This window comes from Acyrthosiphon pisum, chromosome A1 (assembly GCF_005508785.2).
Source record: "Acyrthosiphon pisum isolate AL4f chromosome A1, pea_aphid_22Mar2018_4r6ur, whole genome shotgun sequence".
Taxonomy (NCBI): domain Eukaryota; kingdom Metazoa; phylum Arthropoda; class Insecta; order Hemiptera; family Aphididae; genus Acyrthosiphon; species Acyrthosiphon pisum.
Genome location: NC_042494.1, coordinates 87097986 through 87122620, shown reverse-complemented (window position 1 = coordinate 87122620; position 24635 = coordinate 87097986). Strand labels below are relative to the sequence as shown.

Sequence of the window (24635 nt, the reverse complement as noted above, 5' to 3'; positions counted from 1 at the left end):
CCCACTTTTAAATTTTTCATTATTTTTTTGTTTTTTTTAATATATTTTTTTTAAATATGTCTTTTTAGAAAAGTTTGTTTTTAAAAAATTTATTTTAAAATAAAAACGCAAATTAATAATAATTATTGTATTGTTTTATTTTACTATCAACATGGATTTAGTAATATCACATTATATTATAAAATAAATATTATTTCAAATTCTGAGTGTATATTATAATAAATACAAAAGCATTATTTTAAGGTACATTTTTAATATAGATTGACGAAGTAAACAATATTGTACAAGCACATATTTTATAATAATTGTTTTTATATCTTGATTTTCTACACATGGATAATGAATTGTTCAGTGTTTATTCAAAATAACGGTCGCATAGTTATATTACTTACATTTTTAAGAGTACATACAAAATTAAGGATTATTGATTATAAGTATAACAGTTTTATATAACATAATAAAATATATTGAGTCTTGAAATGCATGACAATTTAAATAATATAAAAGTGATGTCGACATTTTTAAGCTTCCATGGAGTCGGTGGGATAAAGTTTATAACATGATTCTACAAATGCGAGAATGTCGGTAGAGTGAAATATGAACGTGGAAGGTGAGTAGGTGACATGGTGGTCGTATCCATTTTATGGTGAGTAAAATCCATTTTTTTTTTTGTAGAAAAGTATAAAATTCATCATAATTAACAATATGGGCTTAATCCGCATCCTGGATAGCATGGAGAGCATGGAGGAGGAGGACATGCACATGGGGGTGCACATGGTGGTGCACATGGTGGTGCACATGGTGGTGCACATGGTAAAGGAGTTATTGGAACTGGTATTAAATTTTGTGGTAGGAAGCATGGTGGTGGACATGGTGGTGGGCATGGTGGTGGGCACGGTGGTAAGCAAGGGAGTGGGCAAGGTGGTGGGCAAGGTGGCGGGCATGGTAGGAAGCATGGTGGAGGGCATGGTGGAGGGCATGGTGGAGGGCATGGTGGAGGGCATGGCGGAGGGCATGGTGGAGGGCATGGTGGAGGGCATGGTGGAGGGCATGGTGGTAAGCATGGTGGTAAGCAAGGAAGGGGGCATGGTAGTGGGCACGGTGGTGGACATGGTAGGAAGCATGGGGGTGGGCATGGTGGTGGGCACGGTGGTAAGCAAGGGAGTGAGCAAGGTGGTGGGCAAGGTGGTGGGCAAGGTGGTGGGCAAGGTGGTGGGCAAGGTGGTGGACATGGTGGAGGGCATGGTAGGAAGCATGGTGGAAGGCATGGTGGAGGGCATGGTGGTGGGCACGGTGGTAAGCAAGGTAGTGGGCAGGGTGGTGGGCATGGTGGAGGTGGTGGTAGGAAATAAGGGTTTAGCTGGCAAGGAGGAGGGTACGGATAATTTCCACATGGAACTGCTTTAGCCTTTGTAATAAAAAAAAAATTATTGTTAGATATTTAGTTCAATTCAATTTCAAAATAACATTCTTACCTTGGTAAGACAAGCTAACGCCAAAATCAAAACAACTCTTGAGGTGATCATTTTTTTTTTTTTTGTTAACAAATTAATGTTACGAAGAGTTAATGAATGTAAGATGATGAAGTTCCATGAATGTAACCAATGATGATCACACATTGATGTAGTATAGCTTTTATATACGAAAAACAGAAAAGCATTGTTTTTTATTCGTTCACGTTCTTCCAAACTGATTAGGAATATAACCACAATTATCAATGATAACTTATCATCCTTCATTTTGAGATATCAATAAGTTGATCAACTATCAACTGCAACTCAGTTATCAAACAAAAACAAAACACGTAAATAGTTATTAGTTAATAGATACATATTAATTGATTATTATTGAAAATTTGATGAAATATTTTACCAAATTAAAATAAAATATGCATTGAATAAATTGTAAAACTTAGTATAACTTTATAAGAATCTACATTCCTTGCCCTTCTCAAAATATAAACAAGTACAGTCATGACTAAAATATAGTGTCGCTAATACAATATTACAATTTAATATTAATTTGAATTTGAAAACAATATTAGGTAAATTGATTTTTAGGTTCTGAGCGGAGCGAGGGAGCTATTGTTTTTACAATGGTGTTTATTTTTTTTTTTCTTTTTCTTTTTATATCCTGTATACAACATTTATTCCAGAAGGAGTGTTTCGATTTCAACATATAGTATCTTATCTTTTAAAAAATTGGATCAAGATGGTACTTTAGAGAGGTCATTTTTCGATTTTCTCAATAGTTATTTAATGCCACTGGAAAAACCACCGAAAAATTACGAAAAAACGCTAAAAATGGGATTTTAATTTCTAACGCTTTGTTTATCACCATAGAAACGAATAAAAAATTGTAATATTTTAATATTAGTTCAACTTGATTACCTACATGATAAAATAAATAATAACAATATAAAATATCCAGACTGACAAACCGTCTCCGCTCAGAATCGTTTTTCTTATACGATGATATTATATCATTGAAATCAAATTTAATACAACCATTATACAATGACCCACTTGTAATCTACTGTACAGCAGAGCGACATCCATTTACCTGCTTTTTTTTTTTTTTGGTAGTTTTTGTATTAAGGCTGCATTTCTGTATAGCCTATTATAATATACTGCGGTACCTACCTATATACTCTATAGCATAGGTTATAATTAGGGCTAGGAAAATAAAGCACTAAAAACCTACAATAAAGGAATTAAAAAATTGCCAATAATGCTACAAAAAAAGCATTTTAACCAAGAAAATGCAACTAAAAAAGATTTGAACATTTTTAAGTTTAGCTGAAAAATATTTTTAATATCAAAAAATAATTTATTAAACACACTTTTATATATTCACACTAAGTAATTCTTAGAACAACTAAGCACAATTTATAAATATTGAAAAAAAAAAAAATTAAACACCGTTTTATTAAATGTCGATAATTGTCAACGTATTACGTAACCACTACTTCCCACTCGGTAATCACTTTGACAAAATTTAAGAATCTATTTTCAGAAATATTTTCCGATAAGGCGATAATATTTCACTACGAAATCACGAAATAAGTATATATAATAATACAATTAAAATAAATTAATAAATAATAATTTAGATAAATATGTACGTAAATGTTTTAAAAATGTAAAATATGCGTATAATTAACAAAAACTAATTAAAAAGCTAATAAACTGACAAAAAAAGTACCAAAAAATCATTTATTAACGAATATCATAAGAAAATGCAAAAAAAGCAAAATCAAAATCACATATTTGAACTCTGTGATGAATGAATCGAATTTTGTTTTTGATTAGCTATGTCCTGTAGTACTATGAAAGAAAATGCAAATGCTACAAAATCTTAGCCCTAGTTATAATACAATCATGCTAATATTTTATATTGTTTTATAATAATACAAATATATATTATATACGGGATGATTTTTATAGCATACTCACCCCCATTTTTCCCTTTAATAGAACATTTATTCAAATTATGATTTTTGGAATTTTTAAATATACTCAGAAAATAATATTTTCAAATTCCTGATTTTTTTTTTTTGACTACTTAAGGCGAGTGTCTGTTGTTGATACAAACTTCTATTTTTCAATAAGAATCCCCTATTTTATACTCCAAAATTATTTAGCGGATAATTTTCTTGAAAATTTTGATTTATCTATCGATGTACTATTCAAAGTTAAAATGATTAGTTTCTGAGTTATTAAAATGTTTATACTAAGAACAATAAAACCCTTAAAAATAGTTTTATAAAATTAAATTTAATATTAGCTGTAGTATTGTAGTATTTACTATACTTGGATCATTTTTACAAATCATTTATATTAATAAATCAATAGTAATTGCAAAATTTTTCAAATTTTCTAGCCTACTATCTACTTAACCAATTATACCCAAATTTAAAAAATGTAAATACATTATATGAAACGTAATATTGTTGTAGGTATATTATGTCAAAATATAAATTTGAGTTTTTTAAATACTAGAAATTTAATATTTTCTCCTACTAAGATTTAAATAATAATTTATACAATATAATAGAAATTAAATGATATAACTATTTAAAAATTTCACTGGTTGAGGGTTCTGATAGACTAATATAAAAATATAAATGCAGTATAAATAACTGCAGCTTTGTTTTTTTTAAATAATAATTAATCACGTTCGTGAAGTTGGCCCAACTAAGTACTTCGATTTTTTTTAAATCTATGCCATTATTTTGCAAGTCTATTTTTAGAATTTGCAAGTCCAAACTTTCATCGTAAAACCAAAAAATGTAAGGATGGGCCAACTTCACGTAGCCCACCTAATTTGACCTAGAACTTCGAAATCGGTATCAAACGAAAGCTAATGATTAACAAGTATTTGTAAACGCCTTTTTGAAATTTGCAAGTCCTTAAGGCGGTCGCTATAAACTTTTGAACTTGTGATTATAAAGCAAAAATAAAGGTATTAAACGTGAGTCAATTCTAAGGAGGAATTTTATTTATATCATATTGTACACTATTGATTCAGTACCTATTTAGAAAAATCATAATGCATTATGTATCATGTCAAGTACCAATTGTGTGTCCGTCGCATAAATTATCACAAAATATTTAAATCACGAGTAAGCCAAACAATAATTAGTTGTAGGTAGGTACTACCATAATGACTTATTAAAAAACATTATTAATAATTTACGTTCTCAGAACAAATGCATACCAACAATGACCTCTATTCTAAATTATCATTAAAATAAACTATATCAGTTGATAAGCAAAAATATGCCACAAAGATATTTTGTAAAAAAAACGTTTGATTGATCGTATATCCGTTATCAATTTAAAGGAACGTGGACGTATGTAAAACAAAATACAAATCGTTCCGAGTATAAAAGTCGAACTGTTTTGTGGCATCACAGACAACATTCAAAGTATTCTAATCCTCACATTCGTGCTGTGCATTAAAAAAAAAAATTTTAAAAAAAATGAATAATTTTGGAATCATTGCCATCTTGGCGTTGGCTTGCTTAGCCAAGGTAAGAAATTATTTTTATTTGAAATATTATTACACTGTATCGAACGGGCCAACTAAATTGTAGTTTATTTTTATAATTAGGTTAACGCCACTCCATGTGGTGGATGTGGATGTCAAGCCCCATGCCTTCCACTCCCATGTCTTCCAGCCCCACCATGCTGTCCACCCCCATGTCTCCCAGCCCCACCATGCTGCCCTCCCGCTTGTCTTCCAGCCCCACCCTGCCCACCATGCATTCCAGCACCACCTATTAGTCCAGCAGCACTAGCATCTTTATTGGCTACTCTTAAAGCTGCGGCACCTTACTCGCCCCTTACTCCACTCCCTGTCGCTCCACCTTGTAAACCAGCTTGTGGACCAGCCCCAACCGTAGCCACAACCCTGTCGGTTCCCGCGCCAGCACCTCAGGTCATCGCTCCAGGACCAGCTCCAGGACCCTTGATAGTCCAATTGCCGTCAGTAGCCGGAAAGTGCGCACCGATCGTCGTTCCCGCCGGTCCAGCCCCTAATCTGCTCGTCAAACTGAACCAATGCCCAGCACCCGCCCCAATTATACTTCCAGGTGCGGCACCTGGACCTATCGTCATCAACGATGGAAACGTAGTTAAGGAACAATCTGTCACGTGTGCACCAGCTCCACAGTCGAACAAAATATTCTTCGCATTGCCAGCTCCATTACCGACTCCACCGGTCGTTTTGCCACCAGCTCCATTACCAAAAGTATTCTTCAACCCCGGTCTGTACGTCCAAAAACCTGATATCGTATACCAAACCCCAGTTGGTCTACCACAATTGTTTTTGATTCCACCACCATGCGGATGTCCAGCACCGTGCTATCCACCACCCGGTCTATGCAACTTGCCACCAGTCCTCGCCAAGGTCCCAGCTTGCTGTTGTTAGATGATTTTGTCATCATAAAATGTTTAATGTACATTACATTAAAAACAATTATAAAACATTATTGAAATATTATTGAACAATTTTGAATACAAAAATTACCTTTTTTTAAATGAATATATTTGGGAATTAAATAAATGCAATTGCTTAAATTGAATTGAATAGCATATTATTTTCAATACCCACCTAACATTATTACCTATGAATTTTAGTTTTGTTATGAGTTCTAGAGCTTATGACCAAATTATCTTTTAAATGAAACATTTAAAAAAATATCTAACCAATGACCAAACCATAATAAAGTAAATAGGTACTCAAAATGAAGTCCACCTGTTTCTTTTGATATTTCGATGTCACTCGTGCTGCATTAAACGAAATATTATGATGGTCGAAGTGCTTAAATATTTGCTGCTCGCCAAACCTCGTAAATTACAGTCTGAAAGTAGTTGAATCATCACAACACAATTTTCTGGTCACTAACCTCGATCATTGTTGGTCGTTAAGGTAATAAGCTTAACAGAACATATTAATTATCACCACTATTATTATATTATTAATATGTTAAGGCCAGCGTGGTAGCGTGTAACTTCAACAAGTCCTGATTTGACTGATTTGACACGATTCAACTTCAATTTTAGTTTTTTAGTCAATCACTATTAAAAGCAATTTTGTTTTTTATTTTCCATGTCTTCGGAAGTTTGAATATTATAAACTGTGTATAATAAGTAATAACTTTAGTACTATTTTGATATTCGCCAAAGATGCTCGCAGGGGGGGGGCATAGGGGCGATGCCCCTTCGGGAATTTTCAAATGGATATACTGAATTTATTGTACCTAATTAATATTTCTAATTTTTTTTTTTATATAGATATATTATAGTAATTGCAATACACGTAGAATATAATAAAAGTTATTTTTATTTTTTAACACTGAAAATAAAAAAATTCAAAATAGCTAATTTGTTAATCTGATTATAAGAACAATTTTAATGGAAAAAACATTTATCAAAGTTAAGAAGCTTATTTTTTAGAATTTTTTTTTAATATCAATATTTTTTTGATGAAATTAATTTAGAACATAATAACTTTTTTTAACATATTTCTTTTTGGAAATTTCTTGAAACAAGTATATTTCTTAAATTATTTCTTAACCATATAATTTTCACAATGTTCGTCATAAGTTTAAGTAGCATAATTTTTTTTCAGGTCTTCCTGTTACACCATTCATTGTCTAATTAATTCTAGATTATAATTTATTAATTTATAAGTCATTATCATTTTGGCTGCGGATACGTACTTGGATATAAATACACGTCATTTTGCAAATTGATATATTCTGGTCTAGTGAATTAATTATAAAGTATGTCCATTATATGTTTGTATAATATAGTATTACAAAATGTATTTGTTTTTTTTTTTTATATATCGTTCTGATTCTGAAGACATTGCTGTTGAAGTTCATATTAATATCAGTAGGTAGTTCAAAAAAATTATTTTCATATAAAAATGATCTTGGTTCATATTTATTTTTATTTATTAGTATATAAACGCCGAACAGCTATTGAAAGATAAAATGGCTAAGATAATATGATAAACTTATTACAGAAATAGTGAAATAATGATAAATGGGTATAACAGTAAGTTATAACTTATTACAATAAAATGTAAGTAAATATAAAATACTATAGTAGTTGGGTGCGGCTAACGTGATTTCCGTAATAAACGGTAAACTGTAGGTATTTAGGTATATTATAATGAAATATTATTACACAATTCACAGTACCTAATTACCTACTCTGATTTAAATGAATATATTTGTAAATTTAATAAATGCAGATCCGTAAATGCAATTAAACAACTTATTATTTTCAATAACTAATATATGCATTTAAGTAGGTACTCAAATAAAATGTACTTGTTGTACAATATTACTAAATTTATATGCAATTTAATATTTTTTTTAACATCGTTCTGAAGAAATTTCTGTTACAGACAACTCATAGTATTGGTGTAGGTAGCTCAAAAAGATATTTTCAAATCAAAATGATCTTAGTTGATAAAATAAACTTGCATTGTCTATTATATTATTTTCTCGAAAATAAGTTGTTTTTCAATTAGTTTTTACACGTCTACGGAACTACAAAAATAATTCATTGTACAATAACTATTATAATACTATTGTTGTATTTGGTTGTAAAAATACATTTTGCAAATTATTATACACCTAATGTACAATATTACACAATTCATTTTTATTTAATATTTTTTTGAACATCGTTATGGATGCATTGTTGTTACACTTCTCTTGTATTTGTTTTATCTTCCATAAATTAAAAGTTTAAATTTGTCGTTGATTTTTCTCCAGAAAAAATATGTATTGTTTTGTACATGCTCGGAAATAAAATAAATGACAATTTGGAAATTTTGAAACGAAAATCACTTTTAAAATTACAAACATTAACTCAACACGGAAATCCATTATCGTGGCTAATTAATTTATCGTTGTATTGCATTTTTTTATCTTCCACAGTTTAAAAGTAAACATTGTTTGTTAATCACAAGTCAAGATAGAATTGTTGTTTCATCGATAATCTACACAGAGGACAATAATAAATTAACAGATAATATATTATGGCAATTAAAACAGGAATTATCATAGTGAAAATAAATAAAAAATTATTTATTTATTTATTTATGGTTAAATAACGTTCTAATATTATCGTCCCTAATTTATTTTGTTCACTGTGCTACAGGCTATTGGTGAAGTAACACTTCTCTCCTGACGAGTGATTAATGAAAAGTCTAAACTTTTAATCTGCGGAAGGTAAAACAATACAAGAGAACGATAATTAACTAGCCGGGATATCGGATTTCCGTGTAGAGTTAATGTTCGTAGTTTTAAAAGTGATTTTAGTTTTACAACGTCCAAAATGTCATTTATATGGTTTCCGTGCATGTACAGTATCCTCAAATTTTTAAAGTGAAGAAATTCCTGAAAAATAAATTTAATAATATTTCAATTAAAATTGGAGTCGTATAATAAATTATGTATAGGTACACTTATATATTATAATATTCTCTGATCATTAATAAATCAAAATTGGCGATACATAAATAAACTGAATAAGCATTTCAGTAGATTAACCTATCGTGGCCAATTAGCTAAGTGGCTAAGTAGAACGATGAAGCTATCTGATCGATGGCAAATTTGTTTTAACAGATTTTTATTTTTCTACCTAGGTGCAGGTTAGGTTGTCAGTATTTTTAATATAATAGTGATTTGAATAATAATATTATCCGTATACTTAGAATATTATGCTGAAATAATAGACTGAGATTAAAAAAAAATGTACAACGTAAACTTGTGGAGTTGAACATTTTCAAAAATCAGTTTATCAAAATATATTAATGACTATAATAATGATAAGAAAACAGCACTTAATTTCCTTTTATAATAACGTATATAAAAAAAAAAAATCATAAAACGTTACATTTTTTAATGCAGAATAACTAATTGAATCCAATACTTATGGCTTACTTTGATTTAAAATTGATCGCGTTTTTTATGTCTGAAATGATTATTTACAAAACAAAGTGGGCTTAAAAAAAACACACACATCATTGTAAAATCATTACATCCATAAATCCGCTCAGAATATAAAAGTAGGTTTAAAAATAACAAGCACGGGTAAAATATAGGTCCTGTTCATTTTTAATCAAGACGACAGGACGCTAATTTTACCTACAACAGCCAACAGAACTGCAATCCTTATATTGTCGCACCCAACTCAAATAGGTGTACCCTTATAATATTGTATTGTGTAAGGTAATTTTTGTTCGATATTTAAAACAGAACCGTTTACAGTGTGTACATAAAATAATTATATTGGTAAGTACTAAGTAGTATATATTAATATTGTTCCTATACAGTCCATTTTTAAAGGGAGATATTAAATTTAAAAGTTCAAGCGGGAATGTTCCGCTCATAGTGGTGTAGTCAGGGAGTTGGGTGTTAAGCGTTTATACAAAAACTGTAAAAACTTGGTTTTATTTATGTTTACCCCCCCCCCCCCCCCATTTCATAACAATGACTACGCCACAGTTCCCTAAAATACACATTTTTACCGTGTAAAACAGAATCGTAGTATTATTTTCAAAAGTGAAATGATTGTTCACAAGTGGATAAAGTGATTACACGCTGTCTTTGAACCGTTAATTTGTCACTTACACAATAATATTTACTGTAAAGGTATAATTATTATATTATCACACGTTATGTTGTGAAAATATTTTAAAAACGCCTCGTGTAAACTTTTGGTTTTTATTAAAATCTTTTCATAAACCCGAAATATTTATTTCGAGTAATAAAACAGCACACATCGTTTAAATAGTAATCTTGTCAAAAAATACTATGGTTTTGTGTTACACGTTAAAAAATTAGTGTTCGAGTGGAACATTGAACTTTTAAAATATCCCTGTAACAATGAGCTGTGAAGGAACAATAAGTATATACTAAATGGGTAGGTGGTATATGCTGCTTAATAAGATAGGTTTACCATATGCATTTGAGAATATGATGGATTCCACAGAACATGGTTTGTGGGGGACTCATAAGTATACATTATCATTATAATGTTTGCGTATTTTTAGTAGCATAATAACATAAAAATCGAGAATTTTTTTAGGTTTTCGTGATTCTCGACCTAAAATGGATGCTTATAATGGACATTTTGATATAGTAGATAATATGATGTAGATACACTTACATCGGAAAAACGTGTAAACGTGTTGGATAAAATATATGAAAAAAAAATGATTTAAACACGTGAATGTTTCAATAAGACGTCGAAGATAAAAACGGGATTACTTTTTAAGAATATAAGAACAGTACCTAATCATAATATTATTGTTCGTGCTGGCCTTGAATTTTATTAAAAAATTATAATGCGCTCAGTTGCAGTTTTATTTACCTGTCTAATGTTTTTAAATTCATTATAAGAAATGTCAATCCAAATCAAATATGCCGGCAATTCGAGCAGCTCTTCGACTGATTTGGTCAAGCCCTGCAAGCTTGTTAAATAGTTATTATTCAACCAAATGGCCCCACAGATGAACCTCTTGTTGACGCCTCTGACGGGAACTCCGTGGACTCTGGCCGACAACGGTGTCTCGTTTATTAGTTCTAAAAAATCGTAATAAATAAATCATCTCGGTTTACCCGTTATAGAGTATAGTAGCTCAAAAACTACATCTGACAAAATTATTTAATAATAAAAACGATGTAATTGACGTTTCACCCATGCAGTATTTTTATATAAAATATACCTATCTACCTAGGTAACGTGTCAAATGGTAAAAATAATGGACATATATAAGTGTTCGAGCTGTAAGCGCTAACGTTGAGCATATTATTATTATTGTTTGAATTCGATCGTATCAAAACACAGTTTTCAGAGTCACCGATGGTGTGAACAGTGTTCAATTGATAGTCTAATTTGCGTATATTCTTACTGTCAAGCGTCCTGAGGTTTTTGGTCGAATAATCCAAAGGCTTCCCTATTTTAATGTCTTGTACAAACTTAGGATCAATGTGTTGATTTTTTGGCACGTTTTGACTTGAATCGTTCATAGTTGAAGATTTTCACTTAGCGTAAGCACTTATATAATTTTGTAACGTGCGCCTAAATTTTAAGTCTAATTTTAAAAAATAAGTGTTTTATTATTATTATAAATAATAATAAATAAAAGGTTTTAATATCGTATACGACAATCGTGTATCCAAGACAATGACGCGTAATGTGATAATATTGTGTTTTTTTCTTAACTGATGTTCTAACTCGTATAAATCGTTATCAACAAAATCCTTGATGATTTAAAAAAATGTATTTCATAAAATTATATTAAAATGTTCAATCCAATATTAATATGTAATTTAATTTCTATGTTTATTTTAAGTTGTACCTACCTATTATTCATAGGTAGTTTATGTTTTAATAAATATAATAGTATTATAATATATTCTAAAAATTTGAGCAACATTAATTAATAACTATTAGTATAAACTATAAACAATTATTGTTGGTCGACTTGTAAGCTTTTAAACTATAACTATATGTAATTTATATTGTTTATTTTCATTATTAGTTAACTATCTAGGTATATAATTCTTATAACTTTTTCTTAAACTGTTATTTTGATTGTAAAATATCGTGTAATTTAAATTATAATATGCTATTAGATGTTAATTTATTAAAATAATATAAAAAATAAATATATAAAACATACTTAAAGTAATGACGTTAGTAAAAGCTGTAGTAAAATTATTAACAATAAGTATAAGTACCTAAAATTAAACTTTTATTGAATTTCTCAATGTAATACTTTTTTTCCTCCATTAAATCTTGAAATATTATAAATATTCCATTTTTGTCAAATGAGTATAAACCTAACTTATTAATGATCATAATAATTTCCATAATATAAGTAAATGAGGTCTATGTCTTTTTTATATTACTCTGTGTTTTATTCAATCACAATAAAAATGAGAAAAAACTGAAGCCGATGATGATTTTTTTGTTAGGTAGACTATAATTAGGATTTCAAGGTCACACCCGTATTGCCGGACCAGCTATGGACACGAACTTCTTAGAAAATATTTTTTCTCTTAATACATAGGTAGATAATTTTCAATATGATGATCCGTTAAGATATTAAAATCTTTATTCAAGATTGATAGTATTATCATTAATTCTCATACTTCCACTGCAGTGGTCTTACAATTTCCAACGTTTGAGAACTTTTGCTACAGCCCTACATGCTACAATCTGCAGTACAGACTTATGTCAAGTTTTGCCTTGATTGTATGTGAGGTTAAGGCGCACAATATTGTGTTTAACAAAATATGTGAGCGTCGTCTATAATTTTTTATTTTAATTTTATTTCTTAACGCTTATTATTTGGTAGGTCAGGGGTATCGTTTTTTATTTCGAAAGTCGAATACCGTATATATATCGTTTGCATATAATATTAAAATATCGTGAATATAAGAATATATATTTTTTTAATTTTCAGTTATCGATGGTAAAGTATATAGTAGTTATATATATATATAACTCGAATACCGACAAAACAGATACATTTTGAACGTATTTATGTAGGTACATAATAGGTAATTAATTCATTGTAGGTCATTGTTGATCTCATTCGTTTTGATCGTTAGAATCCGATGACTTTGCATCGACTCCCTGCATATTGAGTCTCGACTCGGTTTCTATTTCTTCCATTTCAGCCCAAAGGTCGTCTCTGTGCTCGTACAGCTCCATGCCACTCATCGTCGACGCCGCTACGTCAACCGCAGGCATTTTGTCAGCCAGAAAACTCGTGTCGCACGAAGATCTCGCTCTGGCCACTGACCGCGTTTTTGGCAAACGCGGCAACATGCCACTTATGATCGGCAGTATTTCTTGTGACAACCAAATAGACTCTAAGCAAAATCATTGCATATAAGGCACACGACTACACGAGTACAAAAATATAAACACTACGGTACCTATACATATTATAATATTACGAAGATAATAATATACCTAATATTATAATTATATTGCTTGTATCTAAATCAGGGCTCAAATCTCTTGCGAAACCGAGTTAAAAACGCTATAAATATTCTAAAACAATAGTTAATTATTGTTTAGATATAATTAAAAACCATAATATAATTGAAATTTGATGTATTTACAACAATTTATTGTAATTGAAAAAAACTACTTAAAGTCCCGATTATCAACCAAAAGTCGTGGTATTGACCATTTAGATCCAAGCCGTCACACTAAGTTATAATAATATACAGCTGCATAATTTGAGTGTATACAAGATGTAGCAGAAAGACTTGATGAATAAAAAAATTATGCTACTTAAACGTATGACAAAAATTGTTAAAATTGTATGATTAGTAGATAATTTAAGAAATATACTCATGTCAACAAGTTCCCAAAATAAATATTTTGAAAAAAGTTATTACGTTCCAAATTTATTTAATCAAAAAAATGTTGATATTTTATAAAAATCTAAAAAATAAACTACTCGATTTAGATTCGCAAATTGGCTACTTTGAATGTATCCAAAAATTTTTTTATTATTTGTGTTGAAAAATAAAAATAATTGTTTGTATAATATATGTGTAGCGCAAGTGACTATAAATTATATATGAAAAACATTTTAAATATTGATTAGAACAAAAGTTATTCCTAATGTCCGAATCCGTTACAGCTTGTAAATCAGGGGTGACCACAACGAGGCTCACGAACCGCTGTGGCTCTTGAGTCAGTTTCGTGTGGTTCTTAGTTATTTCTATAAATACATTTTAAATAAGTGTTTATTCGTTTGTTATGTGTCTTCATTTTATAATCCATTTTATAAACGTCTCTTAACAATGTGGCTGGCTTGGAATTAGCTTCATAAATTTGCGGCTCTTAAAATTAAGATTAGTGGCCACCCCTATTTTATGATAAATACTATACATGGTGCGCACACGATACAAATTTAATATGTAATCGTCAGACGGACGTGTAAACGATCTTCACGAGTGTATGATATAACTTACTGCACATCTTGCTTTGTAGTGCGATAGATTCCGCGTTATCATAAAACGGGTTTTCGACGTATACGCCACTTTGCATGCACTTTAGATGGCCGAACACAAAATATCCTTTCCCGGCAACCTTAAACGGCATTAAAATATTATTAGATATGTAAGTGATGGTTAGATTATTAGATTTTTAGTTTTAAATTGATATTGACCTTACCATGACATATAATTTATAATAACATGTGTTACCATTGAGTATACCTATATTGCAATATATATATAGGTACTCAACGGTATTACGAACATATAAAAACGTTCAAGACTATTTACGAGAAATAATTAATGCTTTGAAAAAATCAAAGTAAATGATATTATGTTTATTTAAAAATATTTATAATATCATTTTACTTTTCATATTTTAAGGTAAGTACCTATAATTATTTGTTGTGAAAATGCTTATTATTTTTTTGTTTATATCGATGAGCTATTAAATTAATATTATGTTAATATTATTATTATTATTTGTTAATTTTTTCTTCTACTCATTTCTGACTTATCATTTTACAAGCCCTATTCGTATATTATTTTGGTTTGCATTTGGGAGTAAAAATGTTTTTCATTTGATTTCACAACAGTTTTAATAAATATTCGGTATATTTCAGTGCATAGATATTTTGATTTCTTAGCACAAATTATATTATTGTTCATAGCATACTGTAAGCATACTTATAGCATACATTAACATTTTGTCGAGTTTAATAATATATTAGATATTTTAGTGCATTAAATGGCATCCTTTACTCATCACTCACCGATTCGTTTTCATCCCACGTACCGTGATAAGTGAAACCAGTACCGTCACCAATCGGATAGAAAACTTGAAAGTTTTTGACTCTTTTGTCATTTAGCCATATTCCCTTCAAAACGGCTCCGGTCTTACAAAACGTATAGGTTCCCGAACCGTGTTTCATATCAGACTTCCACGATCCGGAAAACTTGTCATTGTTCTTAAACTTGAAAATCCCTTCGCCGTCTTTTTTATTGTCTATCCAATAACCTTTTCGGTGGCGGTGATGGCCGTGTGTGATAAACAGAAATCATCATTCCGTTATAAAAGTTTATTATAGATTAAAGGTAAATGTTACATGTATATTTATTAAATCTGTGTCAATTACAACGCCCAAGGACATTAGGATTATTATTTATATGTATTATAGTACTGAGGGTCACCTTCATATTTGCTCTTGTCATTATAGACCATCACTCCTTTGCCGTTCCTCAGACCTTCCCTGTAACAACCCTGGTAAATGGCACCGTTCACAAATCTGTACTGCCCGCGGCCGTGCCTCTTTCCATTTTTATACGTCCCCACATAGGCGTCGCCGTTCGGTAAGATGGCTTTTCCGAATCCATGACGCTCATCTTCGCTATTACGTTGGCCTTTGTACGCCTGAAAAGCGAAACGGAAAACTCGGACAGGGCATTGGAAAATCATATTGTTTCGGAGCACCACGACGTGGCTAGGACCTAACAAGTAGCAGTAGTAGGCAATAAGTGCAGCGAGTTGTCACAATATATCAGAAACATCATCTGCAGAGAACGTGGCATTGGAAAAATAATTCCAAGAGAGGGTGGAAAAAAAACTTGTAAACGTGCTCCTCCAAAGGTATGACATCCTTTTCTGCAAAAAAAGCTGTTTCCGGCCTTACGCTTAGCTCGTTTATGCCAATACGAAAAAAGTTCGATTCCCGCTTTCACCATACCTAATGTATTTTTTTGCAGAAAAGATGTTTTGTTAAATATTGTTTGGAAACCGAAATATTATATAGCGCAAAAATCTAATAATTGCGTGTGTATAAACAACAATAAAAAATTCTAATCATCATATATTTATTTATAATTGCGTGTAATTAAACATCAAAATATTTGTTTTATTGATTTAAGAAAATAACTGTCAAATTAAAAAAAAATCATAATGGCACAGTAAAGTATAAAGTCATAACAGTATACCTACCTAATAATATTAAAATTCTGTAAGTAGTTGAAATTCAACTAGTAGTTTAAATATAATTTATATTTTATACAAGTTTATTTATAAAAAAATTCTCATACGTCCATAATAAAATACTATTCAATATAATGATAAAAATATACAAATGTACCTACAATTATATCTTGTCGATTTTAGAATCACATAATTAAAAGAAATTGTTTACTTACATTGTCATTATCGACGGATATCGCTGTATATTATGTTATATGATATTCGCGATTATTTACAAATTTCAAAGCACTATTTTATATGAAAAAAATTCATTGTGCATTACTTAAAAACAATATCATTACCTAGTTTTAAACTTTTTTGGTCCAAACGTCCTTAGGTGAAAATGGAAATCGAACTTTTTAAACGGATATCACTCTTTTTAAGTTCCTACAACGGTACTCCTATAAATTTGTCACTATCCGATATAACGGCTGGATTTTCTAATCTGCAGAATCCTCGAACAATATGTTATTGTTGCTTATTATTTGGGATGGGATTTCCATGCACTCAGCATTGTTTTGCAAAACTACGCGTTGCACGTTTTATAATTTATAACATATACATTCAATGTTTTTTTGAATGATAATAAGAAGTTTTATTTTAATTTTTAAGGTAATTTTTTTTAAACATTTCAGTGTTTTAACTTTTAATCGTATTTAACACCAAAATCTGTTTTTTTTGTTGTTTAAACTTTTTAGGACATAAAACCTTTTTTTGATTGCATCACATATTTAAAAATGGTATATAATATTATGATTAGTATTCATTTATTTATTTATTATTATGAAATGGAACGATCAAAATACAAATTTCGATAATTTAATTTAATAATTTAATTTAAAGGTAAAGTGCGTCACAGTATAAATTATAACAACAATATAGTGAAAAACATTACAGAAGTAGAAACTGGTTTTGTCCCCCATAGAAACGACGGTTCCTCGTTCGCTAATATCATCATTAGTGATATAGGACTGTTTCACAAATAATTCACAGAACAAAAAGGGATAAGAAAGGGGAAGGCACTTCGAGAATTAAAAACTGGGATTCTAAAATCAAGCTAATTTAGTAGAACAGGTGAGTCGATTCGACCATTAATAAGTTTTAACAAAAATGATAGGTTTGTTTGAACTCGACTATCAGCCACCAGCATGGTTAGGTGGCAAAGTAATGGATTATAGTCATGAGGTGGACAGTCAATTGATAACCTGAAAGGTGCACGTTTCAGAAACTTTCGTTGGACTATTTCGAGTTGGTAGCTGTGTCACTCGTGGTTGTCGGGCACCAAATTATAGCTCAAGTATAGAACAAACAATTAATAAACAAAAAAGAAGTTTTAAAGTACTACAGACAGCTCATGAAGTCCATGGAAATTCTGAGCAAGAACCCTAGAATTTTGATGGGTTTATTATGATGATTAACGGATATTACCCCTATTACAGACAATGCATTGTGCGCAAAATCGCTTTCGCCGCCGTATTCGTCTTCTGGCATGTATTCGCCAAAATTATCTTCATCCTCGACGTCAGAATAATTTCCTCTATTCATGTTGTTTTATTTTATTTTTTTTTAAAGTTATATTTTATCCAACTGAACACTTTCGACAGCTCTCTATAGAACTATTATACACAATACAATACTACGATGGACAAATAATGAGGTTCTACGCCATAGTTTTGAGCTATATAAATAAACAGTTTTGCTAGGTAACTGCTGGATTATTATATTAGAAACTTATATTATATATTATAATATATTTATTATCTATACTGATCGCATAATCGCATAATCGCAAGCGTGTCTCACGGCCCACGGGTAACGTCGGGTGGGATGGCTATAATATAATATAATTGAACGTGTCTGCGACCCACTGAAAACTAATCAACGTAGAGCCTATAACTAATGATAGCTTGAGGGCTTGAGGCTTGCAATTTTCACGGTACCTACCTATTGGCTATTATATTATATTAATCTCATAAGACTTCGATATTTTCGGCAAGATATTATAGACGGGAATGGGGAATCAGTGTAGATACACAAATATTTTACATTAGGGCGAAGCCGGGTAATTCAGCAAGTTATAATTCTAGGCTGGGCATTAACGAGTTAAAAAGTTAAAATCAAGTTAGGTTAGGTATTTTAACTTAACTAGTTCCTTTTGGCTTTTCATTAACAACTTAACTGTTAACTTACTAAATAATTTTTTTAATTAACATGAAATTCATTAATTAATTTTTCATTTTAAGAAACAAGTTAAGTTCATTTATTTTGTTTTTAATTTAATTATATTTCACTATTTCAGTACATTTCATTTTCATGTCAAAAAATATTTACCGCGAATTATTTAAAGTTTTTACTATATCATCATTTGAATTTAGCTTATATGGAAATACTGTATGAAGAATAAACACTATAGTCCTCGCTAAGATTTTGGAAAGCGCCAAATAATATTTTTTTAAATTACTAGCATGCAGTAAATAAATTTAAATTTGTGCATAATATTAACCGAAGGCATATTTTTTATCCAGGGCCCGGGTGTAAAGATTCCTAGTTCCTGGATACATTTTGAATGATAATAATAATTGTAAGTTATAAAAGTTAAAAAAATATTATTTTAATAGGTATAAGTATTTTGTTTTATTTAATCGAGTGTAGAATGTTGGATTTTGGTAGGCACTCTGTAAAATTAAGTTTTTGTGCTGGCCGCACACAATTTGTTAAAGAGTCACATGTGGCCCGCTGGCCACGTAGTGGGGACCACTGCTAAAGTCTACTAGTTTTGTGTTGGAAAAAATAAGTACGCTAATGTTGTATAAACCAATTAACTTTTTTGTAACTTAATAAAAAGTTAACAAAAGTGTGTATTAACTTTTAACTTAACTGAGTTAACCTATAGTTAAATTAACTTTTAATCTTTTGTTATTGGTGCATATTAACTTGACTTAACTGAGTTAAAAAAATCTTTTGCCCCTTCCCCCCACCAAGTGATCTCCTCAAAATTAAGCCCTGAATCCGCCACTGGTGGTCGCGTACCTGTAGTTGCCCTTGGAAGTACATTTTTTTATACTAATTTCCCTCAAACTACTTAGAGAATAATGCACCAGTTGTACTCGACCAAACGTAACAATTTTATTTCCCTCACATATTATAATATGTATACACGATTTACGATTACAATACCAACTCGTCAAACAGGGGAGGTAAATTTGTATATATATAATTGTTATCGTTAAACAATGTTATTGTTCATAAAATAGTAAATAATTTATATTTTTTCAATTATATACCTATTAAATATGTTTAAATTTCTTACTATAATTTTATACTATTTTTCAACAAATTACATTGTATGCCACTGGTAATATTATATATACAAATTATCTATATTCTATTATTATATGCATTTTTTGTATATATTATTTATTGTATACTTATTTACCTCCCTTTTAATTTATTGGTGGGTATTTTAATCGTGTATAAAATATTATGTGAGGGAAATTGGTACGTTTGGTTTAGGGCAACTGGTATATTATTTTAATGCCGAAAACAGCCGCTGAAGGCTGCAATTGGTCAACACCCATACAATTATCTCACAAAATTCCGCACCAGGATAATAAATCATGTCCATGATACAGTACAAACATCCCGATACGTTTTTTTGGCTATATGGCTATATTACGCCAAAGGTACAAAAATGACATATCGTTTGTGCCAAAATTAAAATTTTATATAAATAGTTATTTAAAAATGACATATCGTTTGTGCCAAAATTAAAATTTTATATAAATAGTTATTTAAAAATGTCAATCTTATAAAAAATTGTCAATAATAAATTGTTATTAAAATATAATATTATATATTTATATAGGTAGTTCTAAATTTACGATTTGTTATTTATATCTATTAATCACGGCACAAATGTATCTAGGATTTAGGCGCTTTTTCCAACTTTTTTTTCTTATCTCATTTTGGCGCTTATGTCTTCTACCGGTTTTTTTTTCATATTGGTTTGAGCGAGCGAATTTCTAGTATGGCACGCCACGTCTTATATTCTACCCGACCAACCTCCCCCATCGTTCCCAGTAGTAACGTTACAATGTTTGATGTTAAGATCGAAACAGTCGGAAGGTAGTTTTTTTAACCAGCTGCGACTTCGCTATATAATATCACTTGTCAGTAATAACAATTATAATATAATAAAATTCATTTTTTTTTTGTTATTGATCTTTTTAAGCCGACTAAGGCCATTAGTTTGTTTGTAGGGTTATGTAGTATGGTAATGGTAGAGATTGGAACGGTAGGTTTTTGAAACGTATGTGTTTGTTTGGCAGAATTTCGGTTGGGCACCCGTTGGTTTCTACCATGCCCGGTCAGTGGAGGGCGGCCTCTCTCCAAACAGATGTCTGCCTGGATAGAATTGCCGCATTTGACCAAGATTCGAACCGGCGACGTTGCACGTCGCAACCGATGCCTTAGTTCGCTCGGCCTCCCCGTCACCCTATAATATTATTATAATGCGTACAAACGACGATAATGATAAAAAAAAAATAAGATACATTTCTATGAAACGTTTTTTTAAAAGATTATAATTTATTAGTAGCTACTATAGCTATATTTATATTGTTTTTTTTACGTGCAGACGCAATTTCAAATAGTCTTCTGACGGGCCACCACAGTAGGTATCATGAATGTTGACTAGATTAAAAGCCTATACAGTGATAGGTTTGTAAATTAAAAAGGTAAGCATATAAGTGACAATAATAATGTATAGGTAGAGACAAAACTAAGTAGCGAAAGTAAAAATGTATCAAAACATGCGAAAAAATCAAACCGGAATAATATCAAGAAGTAAACAAACCATGCGTTCACGTTTGACATTCATAAGACATAACATTTTTGTCCCCATTGTAAATAATAAAGATTGACAATTGTTTATGAATTAAACAATTTATAATGCTCGTCGTCAAGTAATAGAAATATTTCAACTGTTTTTTTTTATTTTTAAAGCTGATTCGAATCTAATGAATAGTACCATTTTCTATTAAATAGTATTTATATAATGTTGTACATTATTACACCTCAGCAGATGTACCTGTAGCTCAAAGCTTGATCATAATAATAATAATATAATAAATCGTATTACCCAAAAGTAAGTAAGCAATATTATATAGAAAATAAATTCAAAAATCCAATTAAAATAGTGTATTAATAAGATAATACGGCAATTAATTGTATAGTACCTATTATAAAAGAATTGTGCATAATTATAATAATATTATGGTAGGTAAAGAAGAGAATGTGGTTAAAAAAAATTATAAAAAAAAAAAGGATTTGTAACTACGCGGGACTAAACCATCTTATGGTAGTTGGATTGGTCTGACCGAGTAGTGAAAAGGATGGTGCCGGAAACGGGAAAAAAACTTTTTCTAATGTGTAAATGTTGATAATATTGATTGTGTAGTTATGCTATTGACCAATTAACAACAGCAAGCCGGGACCTTGGCGAGGACTGGTGGCAGGTTGCATGGACCGGGTGGTGGGTAGCACGGTGTTGGACATCCGCATGGTGGCGGAATCATATACAGTTGTGGTAAACCAACTGGTGACTGATAAACGATATCAGGTTTTTGAACGTACAGACCGGGGTTGAAGAATACTTTTGGTAATGGTGCTGGTGGCAAAACGATCGGTGCAGTCGGTAATGGGGCTGGCAATGCGAAGAATATTTTGTTCGACTGTGGAGCTGGTGCGCACGTGATAGACTGTTCCTTAACTACGTTTCCATCGTTGATGATGATAGGTCCGGGTGCACAACCTGGAAGTATGATTGGGGCGGGTGCTGGACATTGGTTCAGCTTGACTAGCAGATTAGGTGCTGGCCCAGCGGGAACGACGATTGGTGCGCACTGTCCGGCTACTGACGGTAATTGGACCAAAAGTGGTCCACACGCTGGTCCTGGAGCGATGACCTGTGGTGCCGGTGCGGGAACCGACAGAGTAGCAGCAAAGGTTGGGGTGGGCCCACAGGCTGGTCTACAGGGAGGTGCGCCGCAAGCGAGTGGGGCAAGAAGCGAGAAAGGTGCCGATGATTTAAGGGAAGCTAATAAAGAGGCTAGTGTCGCAGGACTAATAGGTGGAGCTGGTATGCACGCTGGTGAACATGGTGGGGCTACACAACATGGTGCGGCTGGACAACATGGTGGGGCTGGACAACTAGGTGGGGCTGGACAGCATGGTGGGGCTAGACAACATGGTGGGGCTGGACAACATGGTGGAGGTGGACAACATGGTGGCGGTGGACAACATGGTGGGGCTGGAAGACATGCAGGGGTGGGAAGACATGCAAGGGCTGGAAGACATGCAGGTGGTGGTGTTGGGTAACAAGGTGGCCCTAGTCCACAGCAAGATGGTGGAAATCCATTACAACATGTTGCTTGGACCTTTGTAATAAAAAAAAAAATATTTAAATCTTCCGTTTGATACATGATAATATATCATTAGCCATTAGGTATTCCTTACCGTAGTAATGTAAGCCACCACTAAAGCTGTTACGATTCCAAAAGTATTCATTTTTGTGAAATATTCTCATATGGATACAAGATAAAATAAAGCATTATAATTGTTTGTGTTTTATACTCAATCAATTCGTATTTTGTTTTCGAAATGTTCACGTTTCTCTAATCTGATTACGGAAATACGAGCAAACACGTGTTTGTTTAATATAAAAACTAATGTACATTTGACTCTTGATAACTTTTTTTAAAAATAGGTAATCATTGTGTTTATCTGTTAAAAGTGAATAAAAAAATGTTCGTAGTAATGTGTCTGATTACTTACCTATAAGTGTTAAGTTATTGTGTGTGACAACTATTTGCCCACATATAACCGTTATATTAGAGATATTATAGTATTCGTAATTGTTCGTAATCATATCAAAATTGAATTATTTATTTAATAATACAAATAACAAGATTACAAGTACGTGTGAAATCAAAGCATAACATATTTTTGAAAAATCTATAATTGATTAGTTATATATAGGAACCGATATATTTATTATTTTATGTCAAATGATCATAATAATAAAAAACGAATGCATGAAACAAAAAGGTGGTTAAGACAAAATTAACCCCAACATTCATAATAACATTAAAAAAATTTTAATTTAAATTTAAAACCAAGGTTTGAATTTAAAGCCAATCATTATCAACTATTGTTACAGACCTGCACAAACGGCTGGTTACATTTTTCGATTTCTGCGGCAAAATGGTTGACAGCCAATATCATAATTGCCGTGATAAAGATTGTTTTAATTCATTTTAACACTTAGAGATAAAAGTATCAATGTGAATTCGTTGTTTCAATAATTTTATCTTATTTTTATTAAATCAAAACACAATATTGTATAAGCAATTTTGGTTTTGAAATACAATAAAGTACACTGTACTCGTATATAGTAAGTAATCCTATATCAGCATAATCGTATTATATGCACTTTGGTATTCAGTATTGTAACTTGTATAGTATTTTTATTCGGTACTATATTTTCAGGAAAAGTTAAATACAACTACCTATTTTTAATATTAATGAGAGAATCATTTTCGAAATATGTTGAATATAGTATTGGATAAACTTATTTTTTATAAATAACCTTATATAAAAACAAAATTAAATGCCAAGTCTCAATGATTAAAGTTAAATTAAGAAACCTTAACAAAAATCACCATTTAAAACTTATTTTTATAACCTATTATTTTTTGATTTTTAGCGAAGCGATGAATATTTTGATTTGATATCGATGGTTTTTTATCATTATCACATGTCTGTCTTCAACTTTTGTTTTTTTGGTGTATTCAAAATGCTTCGATCTTGAACTTTATAAGTGGTTTCTGGTAGTGATTTGAATCTAATTGGTACTTGGAAGGGCGAATAATATAAATTTAATCAAGACTATTCAACAAATAAATGAGAAAACAAAAATAAAATTATGGAAAACGAGAATCTTTACGCAAAACCAGTTACGAAATCGATTTGTTCTTTAAGATTATAATACTCTTCACTAAATATTTATATAAT

General features: G+C 30.9%; 5 protein-coding genes across 5 annotated transcripts; 1 reads left to right on the top strand and 4 right to left on the bottom strand.

The window, feature by feature from the left end:
• Positions 1 to 279: 279 nt before the first annotated feature.
• On the bottom strand, positions 280 to 1754 carry LOC100572369 (vegetative cell wall protein gp1-like). Its single transcript, XM_003244763.4, has 2 exons — positions 1476 to 1754; positions 280 to 1408 (listed from the first exon to the last, which is right to left on the bottom strand). Exons 1-2 carry the CDS (start codon positions 1737 to 1739, stop codon positions 698 to 700), a joined length of 975 nt encoding a protein of 324 aa, XP_003244811.3. The 5' UTR covers positions 1740 to 1754; the 3' UTR covers positions 280 to 697.
• A 3153-nt stretch (positions 1755 to 4907) lies between these two features.
• Positions 4908 to 6088, top strand: LOC100570818 (vegetative cell wall protein gp1). The gene is made up of 2 exons (XM_003244759.4): positions 4908 to 5035; positions 5116 to 6088. The coding sequence occupies exons 1-2, from the start codon at positions 4985 to 4987 to the stop codon at positions 5932 to 5934; spliced, it is 870 nt and encodes a 289-aa protein (XP_003244807.1). The 5' UTR covers positions 4908 to 4984; the 3' UTR covers positions 5935 to 6088.
• Positions 6089 to 8112: 2024 nt separating this feature from the next.
• LOC100159838 (leucine-rich repeat-containing protein 51-like) lies at positions 8113 to 11705 on the bottom strand. Its single transcript, XM_001948298.5, has 3 exons — positions 11443 to 11705; positions 10902 to 11113; positions 8113 to 8923 (listed from the first exon to the last, which is right to left on the bottom strand). Exons 1-3 carry the CDS (start codon positions 11558 to 11560, stop codon positions 8657 to 8659), a joined length of 597 nt encoding a protein of 198 aa, XP_001948333.2. The 5' UTR covers positions 11561 to 11705; the 3' UTR covers positions 8113 to 8656.
• Positions 11706 to 13003: 1298 nt separating this feature from the next.
• Positions 13004 to 18695, bottom strand: LOC100571012 (radial spoke head 1 homolog). The gene is made up of 5 exons (XM_003244760.4): positions 17991 to 18695; positions 15749 to 15968; positions 15331 to 15575; positions 14534 to 14651; positions 13004 to 13414 (listed from the first exon to the last, which is right to left on the bottom strand). The coding sequence occupies exons 1-5, from the start codon at positions 18105 to 18107 to the stop codon at positions 13131 to 13133; spliced, it is 984 nt and encodes a 327-aa protein (XP_003244808.1). The 5' UTR covers positions 18108 to 18695; the 3' UTR covers positions 13004 to 13130.
• A 3051-nt stretch (positions 18696 to 21746) lies between these two features.
• Positions 21747 to 23187, bottom strand: LOC100164629 (lysine-rich arabinogalactan protein 19-like). Its single transcript, XM_001948441.4, has 2 exons — positions 23079 to 23187; positions 21747 to 22999 (listed from the first exon to the last, which is right to left on the bottom strand). The coding sequence occupies exons 1-2, from the start codon at positions 23127 to 23129 to the stop codon at positions 22037 to 22039; spliced, it is 1014 nt and encodes a 337-aa protein (XP_001948476.1). The 5' UTR covers positions 23130 to 23187; the 3' UTR covers positions 21747 to 22036.
• Between the last annotated feature and the right edge of the window lie 1448 nt (positions 23188 to 24635).